At 48.5% G+C, this 11,031-nt stretch overlaps 1 protein-coding gene across 1 annotated transcript in view; it reads right to left on the reverse strand.

Moving 5' to 3' along the window:
- The window catches only part of LOC106593135 (2-acylglycerol O-acyltransferase 1), a 45,449-nt gene extending 40,283 nt beyond the window's left edge, over positions 1–5,166 (reverse strand). The window contains exons 1-2 of the mRNA XM_045700634.1: positions 4,813–5,166; positions 121–299 (exon numbers count right to left, since the gene is read on the reverse strand). Of these exons, the coding sequence (XP_045556590.1) occupies positions 121–299; positions 4,813–4,906 (273 nt within the window). The 5' untranslated portion in view covers positions 4,907–5,166. The remainder of the gene's footprint in view (positions 1–120; positions 300–4,812) is intronic.
- Positions 5,167–11,031: the final 5,865 nt, after the last annotated feature.

An 11,031-nucleotide genomic window follows, 5' to 3' on the forward strand; every position in this document is an offset into this window, starting at 1 on the left:
GGGTCAGGGTTAGGGTCAGGGTCAGGGTTAGGGTCAGGGTTAGGGGTTAGGGTCAGGGTTAGGGTTAGGGGTCAGGGTTAGGGTCAGGGTCAGGGTTAGGGTTATAGGTTAGGGTCTTACGTTGAGAGGGAAGTAGTCTCTGAAGTGTTTCCAGACGCTCCAGTTCCGAAGCCACTCTGACCTCCGACCCCCACTGGTGGGTGTGTCCCTGTCCAGATACAGCCAACCAGCATACAGCGCAGCCAGAACCCACCAATCAGAGACGCACAGCAACACATAGCCTGCTAGACAACACTGGGCTGGGGGGGAGAGAGGGAGGACATGGGGGGAGAGAGGGAAAACATGAGGGGAGAGAGGGAAGACATGGGGGAGAGAGAGGGAAGACATGGGGGAGAGAGAGGGAAGACATGGGGGAGAGAGAGGGAAGACATGGGGGAGAGAGAGGGAACTGGAAGAGGGGGAGAGAGGGAAGACATGGGGGGAGAGAGAGGGAAGACATGGGGAGAGAGAGGGAAGACATGGGGGAGAGAGAGGGAAGACATGGGGGGAGAGAGAGGGAAGACATGGGGGGGAGAGAGAGGGAAGACATGGGGGGAGAGAGGGAAGACATGGGGGGGAGAGAGGGAAGACATGGGGGGGAGAGAGAGGAAGAGCATGGGGGAGAGGAGGGAAGACATGGGGGAGAGAGGGAAGACATGGGGGAGAGAGGGAAGACATGGGGGAGAGAGAGGGAAGACATGGGGGAGAGAGGGAAGACATGTCACTGGTCTGTTACTCTCTGGGGGGGAGAGAAGACATGTCACTGGTCTGTTACTCTCTGGGGGGGAGAGAGAGAAGACATGTCACTGGGGGGAGAGAGGGAAGACATGTCACTGGTCTGTTACTCTCTGGGGGGGAGAAGACATGTCACTGGTCTGTTACTCTCTGGGGGGGAGAGAGAAGACATGTCACTGGTCTGTTACTCTCTGGGGGGAGAGGGAAGACATGTCACTGGTCTGTTACTCTCTGGGGGGGAGAGAGAGAAGACATGTCACTGGTCTGTTACTCTCTGGGGGGAGAGAGGGAAGACATGTCACTGGTCTGTTACTCTGGGGGGGAGAGAGAGAAGACATGTCACTGGTCTGTTACTCTCTGGGGGGGAGAGGGAAGACATGTCACTGGTCTGTTACTCTCTGGGGGAGAGAGAGAAGACATGTCACTGGTCTGTTACTCTCTGGGGGGGGGAGAAGACATGTCACTGGTCTGTTACTCTCTGGGGGGGGGAGAAGACATGTCACTGGTCTGTTACTCTCTGGGGGGGAGAGAGAAAAGACATGTCACTGGTCTGTTACTCTCTGGGGGAGAGAGAAGACATGTCACTGGTCTGTTACTCTCTGGGGGGGGGAGAGAAGACATGTCACTGGTCTGTTACTCTCTGGGGGGGGAGAGAGAAGACATGTCACTGGTCTGTTACTCTCTGGGGGAGAGAGAGGGAAGACATGTCACTGGTCTGTTACTCTCTGGGGGGGGAGAGAAGACATGTCACTGGTCTGTTACTCTCTGGGGGGAGAGAGAGAAGACATGTCACTGGTCTGTTACTCTCTGGGGGGGGGGAGAGAAGACATGTCACTGGTCTGTTACTCTCTGGGGGAGAGAGAGAAGACATGTCACTGGTCTGTTACTCTCTGGGGGAGAGAGAGAAGACATGTCACTGGTCTGTTACTCTCTGGGGGGAGAGAGAAGACATGTCACTGGTCTGTTACTCTCTGGGGGGGGAGAAGACATGTCACTGGTCTGTTACTCTCTGGGGGGGGGGAGAAGACATGTCACTGGTCTGTTACTCTCTGGGGGGGAGAGAGGGAAGACATGTCACTGGTCTGTTACTCTCTGGGGGGGAGAGAGAAGACATGTCACTGGTCTGTTACTCTCTGGGGGGGGGGAGAGGGAAGACATGTCACTGGTCTGTTACTCTCTGGGGGGGAGTTGGCAGGAGGAGAATAATTTCACATGGTTGGTAAAGGAGAGCATAGAGTAAATGTCTGTGTGTGTGTGTGTGTGTGTGTGTGTGTGTGTGTGTGTGTGTGTGTGTGTGTGTGTGTGTGTGAGCAGAGCCAAGTGGGCGTAAGCCAGCCATGCACTCTCACCCACTGCCCTCTACACACACATACACAGTACCCCTGTCCCTTATCCTACCAAGGTGACCCCCGCTTCACTGCTGAGACGTAGCGGAGACAGTGGTGAGGGGTGAGGGGTGAGGGTGAGGGGCTGAGGGGTGAGGGTGAGGGGTGAGTGTGAGGGGTGAGTGTGAGGGGTGAGTGTGAGGGGTGAGGGGTGAGTGTGAGGGGTGAGTGTGCGGGGTGAGTGTGAGGGGTGAGGGTGAGGGGTGAGTGTGAGGGGTGAGTGTGAGGGGTGAGGGTGAGGGGTGAGTGTGAGGGTGAGGGGTGAGGGTGAGTGTGAGGGTGAGGGGTGAGGGGTGAGGGTGAGGGTGAGTGTGAGGGGTGAGTGTGAGGGGTGAGGGTGAGGGTGAGACGAAGAGGGTGAGACAGATCAGATCATTGAGAGGTCAGGGAGTCCAGAGAGAGCCAATGAAATGGACCAGAAAACACAGGAAGTCTGGAATTCTCTCTATAGAATCTGAACTACCTCCAGCTTTTATAATGGATAGAAGAATGCTGCTAACAGCGTGGCTTCTCCACTGCCCCCTTTACTGGGCTCCCACCAGCAGTCCTCTGCTCACCAACACACGTGGCCACCAGCGTGGCTTCTCCACTGTCCCGTTTACTGGGCTCCCACCAGCAGTCCTCTGCTCACCAACACACGTGGCCACCAGCGTGGCTTCTCCACTGTCCCGTTTACTGGGCTCCCACCAGCAGTCCTCTGCTCACCAACACACGTGGCCACCAGCGTGGCTTCTCCACTGTCCCGTTTACTGGGCTCCCACCAGCAGTCCTCTGCTCACCAACACACGTGGCCACCAGCGTGGCTTCTCCACTGTCCCGTTTACTGGGCTCCCACCAGCAGTCCTCTGCTCACCAACACACGTGGCCACCAGCGTGGCTTCTCCACTGCCCCCTTTACTGGGCTCCCACCAGCAGTCCTCTGCTCACCAACACACGTGGCCACCAGCGTGGCTTCTCCACTGCCCCCCTTTACTGGGCTCCCACCAGCAGTCCTCTGCTCACCAACACACGTGGCCACCAGCGTGGCTTCTCCACTGCCCCCTTTACTGGGCTCCCACCAGCAGTCCTCTGCTCACCAACACACGTGGCCACCAGCGTGGCTTCTCCACTGCCCCCTTTACTGGGCTCCCACCAGCAGTCCTCTGCTCACCAACACACGTGGCCACCAGCGTGGCTTCTCCACTGCCCCCTTTACTGGGCTCCCACCAGCAGTCCTCTGCTCACCAACACACGTGGCCACCAGCGTGGCTTCTCCACTGCCCCCTTTACTGGGCTCCCACCAGCAGTCCTCTGCTCACCAACACACGTGGCCACCAGCGTGGCTTCTCCACTGCCCCCTTTACTGGGCTCCCACCAGCAGTCCTCTGCTCACCAACACACGTGGCCACCAGCGTGGCTTCTCCACTGCCCCCTTTACTGGGCTCCCACCAGCAGTCCTCTGCTCACCAACACACGTGGCCACCAGCGTGGGTTCACCAAAAGGAACCTCTTCCACGATGCCATTAGTGGCATGTCAAGCTGTTCCTAGATTATCACTCCATTACACTATACTAACCTAACCACTGATCTAGGACCAGATCCCCCTGCCCCAGCCCTAACCTGAACCATTAGATACTAACCTAACCACTGATCTAGGACCAGATCCCCCTGCCCCAGTCCTAACCTGAACCATTAGACACTAACCTAACCACTGATCTAGGACCAGATCCCCCTGCCCCAGCCCTAACCTGAACCATTAGACACTAACCTAACCACTGATCTAGGACCAGTCCTAACCACTGATCTAGGACCAGATCCCCCTGCCCCAGCCCTAACCTGAACCATTAGACACTAACCTAACCACTGATCTAGGACCAGTCCTAACCACTGATCTAGGACCAGATCCCCCTGCCCCAGTCCTAACCACTGATCTAGGACCAGATCCCCCTGCCCCAGCCCTAACCTGAACCATTAGATACTAACCTAACCACTGATCTAGGACCAGATCCCCCTGCCCCAGCCCTAACCTGAACCATTAGACACTAACCTAACCACTGATCTAGGACCAGTCCTAACCACTGATCTAGGACCAGTCTAACCATCATGGGGACAGACACTAAACTGACCTTAGACCAGACAGTCAATAAAGATATTGATTAATTTGTGCAAGCTTTTGTGTTACCTACTTTTGCTGAGAAATAATCTCTCTCTAGCCTAATCAGAGTTAGCCTAATCAGAGTTAGCCTAATCAGAGTTAGCCTAATCAGAGTTAGCCTAATCAGAGTTAGCCTAATCAGAGTTAGCCTAATCAGAGTTAGCCTAATCAGAGTTAGCCTAATCACAGTGACTATTTACTCTATTTAGCAACAAATGGATTGATTTACCCTTCAAATCAAATGTTATTTGTCACATACACATGGTTAGCAGATGTTAATGTGAGTGTAGCGAAACTTTACAGCAGTTCCACACTAACATCAGCGTAATGAACCCCTGTCTCTCACACACACACACACCACACACGCACACACACACACACACACACACACACACACACACACACACACACACACACACACACACACACACACACACACACACACACACACACACACACACACACACACACACACACACACACACACACACACACAAACACAGAAAGAGAGAGACTTACCTAGCGCCAGGAAAGAGAAAACCCACTGCAGCACAGCAGCTGTCTGGAGTCTCCTCCCCAGCGGGATGTTTAGCGGAGCGAACTGGATCTTCATCTCCCGGAAAAGACACAACCTTTCCGGCTACAAGGTGAGGGTTAGTCTGTCTCTGTCTTTCTGTGTGTGTGTATGAGGAAACACGGTGCTGTTTTGAGTGAAAGCTCCTGATTTCATGCAACTCAAAGGTCTGAAACTAAAGGTTCGTGTGGAAGTTCTGTTATTCGGTTGTTGCTGGTCTCTTGTTCACCTTCCTAATGGAGTTAAACTCTGCAAACAAACTTGAGAACTAACAGAACAGCTTGCCTCAATGGACCCTCCTCTCATGTCACCACCCTCCTCCTTGAATAGAACCACATCAACCAATAAAAGTAGAGGAGAGGTGGAAAGCATCAACCAATCAGAGGAGAGGTCGGGAGGACAGGATTTATTTGACTCCTGCTGTAGTCACTTCAGCCAGAATAGTAACAAGAAGCAGTTAACTATCAGTGGTGGTTGGTGCCATTTAAGATGAGGGAGGACGATTCATTTTTTTTTAATGAGCATGGCCTTATTTCTATTACAGCATATTGGGATGACTCTCCTTCATATTCCGTTTACCCAGTTCAACGTCGCAGCGATAGGTTTAGGCTACTACATGATACTCTAATTTTCTCTATATCCATCATGAGGTTGATACAACCTGGCCTATGAAGGAAAGTTTACAACGTAGGTCCACACAGATCGAGATAAAATGTTGAGGCAACAGACAGTGGTGACACATGGACAGACAGTGACACATTCAATAACACCATGTACACTCTTTTGCCTGCATCTAGTTGATGTAGGGTGCAATCATTAGCCCAACAGTTGCAAATGAGAGTTTCTATTGGACAAATTCAAGGTATGTTTATCCCTGTTTTCAACAGAATCAGCGGAATGAATTCATCCCTTTAAACACAGCTCAATTTCATAGCAGCCATGTTGTATTCCTTCTTGCGACTATGCACTCTCCTCCACTCACCTTTTCCCTTTGCTTGTGGACTTCAATGCACAACACATCAGCTGTACGTGACCAGACGAAAACACCTTTCCAAGCCAAACCATATCATAACCGCTACACACAGCCTACATCGTTGTCCCCATATTAGCTAAACTAATGTCATAGTCATCATAGCTAATAGAACTAATGCATTAGTAAACCCGAAACAATCATGCTGTACAGTGGCAATAAATTAATAAAACCCAAAAACTTACACAGTGTCCAAAGAAGGGCCAGAAGTATTCAGAATGGTGTCGTCTGCGTAGAGGTGGATCAGGGAATCACCCGCAGCAAGAGCGACATCGTTGATATATACAGAGAAAAGAGTCGGCCCGAGAATTGAACCCTGTGGCACCCCCATAGAGACTGCCAGAGGTCCGGACAACAGGCCCTCCGATTTGACACACTGAACTCTATCAGAGAAGTAGTTGGTGAACCAGGCGAGGCAGTCATTTGAGAAACCAAGGCTGTCGAGTCTGCCGATAAGAATGCGGTGATTGACAGAGTCGAAAGCCTTGGCCAGGTCGATGAAGACGGCTGCACAGTGCTGTATTTTATTGTTGGAGGTTATGACATCATTTAGGACCTTGAGCGTGGCTGAGGTGCACCCGTGACCGGCTCGGAAACCAGATTGCATAGCGGAGAAGGTACGGTGGGATTCGAAATGGTCAGTGATCTGTTTATTGACTTGGCTTTTGAAGACTTTAAAAAGGCAGGGCAGGATGGATATAGGTCTGTAGCAGTTTGGGTCTAGAGTGTCACCCCCTTTGAAGAGGGGGATGACCGCGGCAGCTTTTCAATCTTTGGGGATCTCAGACGATACAAAAGAGAGGTTGAACAGGCTGGTAATAGGGGTTGCAACAATGGCGGTGGATAATTTTAGAAAGAGAGGGTCCAAATTGTCTAGACCGGCTGATTTGTACAGGTCCAGGTTTTGCAGCTCTTTCAGAACATCTGCTATCTGTAGGGGAATTTGGGTGTAGTTTATGGGGCTTTGGTGACAAAACGGATGGCACTGTGATAGACTGCATCCAATTTTCTGAGTAGAGTGTTGGAGGCTATTTTGTAAATGACATCGCCGAAGTCAAGGATCGGTAGGATGGTCAGTTTTACGAGGGTATGTTTGGCAGCATGAGTGAAGGAGGCTTTGTTGTGAAATAGGAAGCCGATTCTAGATTTAATTTTGGATTGGAGATGTTTAATGTGAGTCTGGAAGGAGAGTTTACAGTCTAACCAGACACCCAGGTATTTGTAGTTGTCCACATATTCTAAGTCAGAACGGACGGGCGGGCAGATGTGGGCAGCGATCGGTTGAAGAGCATGCATTTAGTTTTACTTGCATTTAAGAGCAGTTGGAGGCCGTGGAAGGAGAGTTGTATGGCATTGAAGCTCATCTGGAGGTTAGTTAACACAGTGACCAACGAAGGGCCAGAAGTATACAGAATGGTGTCGTCTGCGAAGAGGTGGATCAAAGAATCACCAGCAGCAAGAGCGACATCATTGATGGATACAGAGAAGAGTCGGCTAGAGGTTAGGGTTAGGGGAATTTGGGTGGTTAGGATTAGGGGATTAGGGTGGTTAGGATTAGGGGATTAGGGTGGTTAGGATTAGGGGGATTAGGGTTAGGATGGTTAGGGTTAGGGGATTAGGGTTAGGATGGTTAGGGTTAGGGGAATTAGGGTGGTTAGGGTTAGGGGGATTAGGGTGGTTAGGGGATTAGGATGGTTAGGATTAGGGGATTAGGGTTAGGATGGTTAGGGTTAGGGGGATTAGGGTGGTTAGGATTAGGGGGATTAGGGTGGTTAGGATTAGGGGATTAGGGTGGTTGGGATTAGGGGGATTAGGGTTAGGATGGTTAGGGTTAGGGGATTAGGGTTAGGATGGTTAGGGTTAGGGGGATTAGGGTGGTTAGGGTTAGGGGGATTAGGGTGGTTAGGGGGATTAGGATGGTTAGGATTAGGGGATTAGGGTTAGGATGGTTAGGGTTAGGGGATTAGGGTGGTTAGGGGATTAGGATGGTTAGGATTAGGGGATTAGGGTTAGGATGGTTAGGGTTAGGGGGATTAGGGTGGTTGGGGGATTAGGATGGTTAGGATTAGGGGGATTAGGGTGGTTAGGGGGATTAGGATGGTTAGGATTAGGGGGATTAGGGTTAGGATGGTTAGGGTTAGGGGGATTAGGGTGATTAGGGTTAGGGGGATTAGGGTGTTAGCTTGGTTGGGGTTAGGGGGATTAGGGTGATTAGGATTAGGGGGATTAGGGTGGTTGGGGATTAGGGTGATTAGGGTTAGGGGGATTAGGGTGGTTAGGGTTAGGGGGATTAGGGTGGTTAGGGGATTAGGGTGTTAGGGTTAGGGGATTAGGGTGGTTAGGGTTAGGGGATTAGGGTGGTTAGGGGATTAGGGTGTTAGGGTTAGGGGGATTAGGGTGGTTAGGGTTAGGGGATTAGGGTGGTTAGGGGATTAGGGTGGTTAGGGTTAGGGGATTAGAGTGGTTAAGCACCAGCTGTCAGAGCAGCTCAGAAATCACTGCACCTGTACATAGCTCATCTGTAAATAGCCCATCCAATCTACCTCATCCCCATACTCAAATCAAATCAAATGTATTTATATAGCCCTTCTTACATCAGCTGATATCTCAAAGTGCTGTACAGAAACTGTATTTATTTATTTATTTTGCTCCTTTGCACCCCAGTATCTCAATTTGCACATTCATCTTCTGCACATCTACCATTCCAGTGTTTAATTGCTATATTGTAATTAATTTGCCACCATGGCCTATTTATTGCCTTACCTCTCTTATCCTACCTCATTTGCACATGCTGTATATTTTTCTACTGTATTATTGATTGTATATTTGTTTATTCCATGTGTAACTCTGTGTTGTTTGTGTTGCACTGCTTTGCTTTATCTTGGCCAGGTCACAGTTGTAAATGAGAACTTGTTCTCAACTGGCCTACCTGGTTAAATAACGGTGAAATATATATATTTTTTAAATAACCACCTGAAGGGTTGTTGTCCTGTTGGAAGGTGAACCTTCACCCCAGTCTGAGGTCCTGAGTGCTCTGGAGCAGGTTTTCATCAAGGATCTCTGTACTTTGCTCCATTCATCTTTCCCTCGATCCTGACAAGTCTCCCAGTCCCTGCCGCTGAAAAATATCCCCACAGCATGATGCTGCCACCACCATGCTTCACCGTAGGGATGGTGCCAGGTTTCCTCCAGACGTGACGCTTGGCATTCAGGCCAAAGAGTTAACCTCATTAGCTACCGTCCCACCTGACCAACATCCATTGAAATTGCAGAGCGCCAAATTCAAAAACAGAAATACTCATAACAAACATTCATAAAACATACAAGTGTTATCTATGGCTTTGAAGATTAACTTCTTGTTAATCCAACCACGGTGTCAGATTTCAAAAAGGCTTTACGGCGAAAGCAAACCATGTGATTATCTGAGAACATCGCCCAGCAGACAAATCATTACAAACCGTTACCAGCCAAGTAGAGGAGTAACACAAGTCAGAAATAGTGGTAAAATTAATCACATACCTTTGATGATCTTCATATGGTTGCACTCTCAGGACTCCCATTTACTCAATAAATGTTTGTTTTGTTCAATAAAGTCCCTCTTTATATCCAAAAACCTCAGTTTTGTTTGCGCGTTTTGTTCAGTAATCCACAGGCTCAAAGGCAGTCACAACAGACAGACGACAAATCCGAAAAGTATCAGTAAAGTTCATAGAAACATGTCAAACGATGTTTATAATCAATCCGCAGGTTGTTTTTAGTCATAATAATCAATAACATTTCAACCGGACAATAGCTTTGTCAATATAAAAGGAAAACAAGAAAGGCGTGCTCTCGGTCGCTCGCATGAAAAACCTCTGGGACTCTGAATGGTCCACTCATTCAAAGTGGTTTTACTCCCTCATTTTTCAGAATACAAGCCTGAAACAATTTCTAAAGACTGATGACATCTAGTGGAAGCCATAGGAAGTGCAATTTGAGTCCTAAGTCAATGGATACTGCATTGGCATTCAATAGAAAACTACAAACATGAAAAAATCCCACTTCCTGGATGGATTTTTCTCAGGTTTTCACCTGCTATATCAGTTCTGTTATACTCACAGACATTATTATAACCTTTCTGGGACCGGGGGCAGTATTGAGTAATTTGGATGAATCAGGTGCCCAAATTAAACAGCCTACTACTCGGGCTCAGAACGTAGGATATGCATATTATTAGTAGATTTGGATAGAAAACACTCTGAAGTTTCTAAAACTGTTTGAATGATGTCTGTGAGTATAACAGAACTCATATGGCAGGCAAAAACCTGAGAAAAATCCAACCAGGAAGTGGGAAATCTGATGCTTGTAGTCTTTTCAAGTCATTGCCTGTCGAACACACAGTGACTTATTCATTTTGCACTTCCTAAGGGTTCCACTAGATGTCAACAGTCTTTAGAACCTAGTTTCAGGCTTTTGCGGTGAACACAGACCGAACAAGAGGACCTGGAAGTTAGTCACTCAGTAAATGACATGAGTTCATTGGCGCGCATTCACGTGAGGGGTAGCTGTGTTCCATAACGTTTTTCAAGACATTGGAATCGTCCAGTTGGAATATTATTGAAGTTTTAAGTTAAAAAGGCCCTAAAGATTGATGCTATACAATGTTTGACATGTTTCAACGAACGTAAATATAACTTTTTTTGACTTTTCGTCGTGACATTTTGGCCGTGCTTCCATACATTTGGAGTAGCTTACTGAACGCGCAAACAACAAGGAGGTATTTGGACATAAATTATGGACTTTATTGAACAAAACAACATTTATTGTGGACCTGGGATCCCTGGAAGTGCCTTCTGATGAAGATCATCAAAGGTAAGTGAATATTTTATAATGCTATTTATGATTTTAGATGACTCCAAAATGGCGGGTATCTGTATTGCCTGCTGTTGTTTTCTGAGCGCCGTACTCAGATTATTGCAAAGTGTGCTTTCCCCGTGAAGCTTTTTTGAAATCTGTCACAGCGGCTGCATAAAGGAGATGTTCATCTATAATTCTTTGAATAACAGTTTAATATTTTATCAACATTTATGATGAGTATTTTTGTAAATTGTTGTGCTGATTCACCGTCAGTATTGGAGGCAAAATATTTTCTGAA

Source organism: Salmo salar, chromosome ssa18 (genome assembly GCF_905237065.1).
Source record: "Salmo salar chromosome ssa18, Ssal_v3.1, whole genome shotgun sequence".
Taxonomy (NCBI): Eukaryota; Metazoa; Chordata; class Actinopteri; order Salmoniformes; family Salmonidae; genus Salmo; species Salmo salar.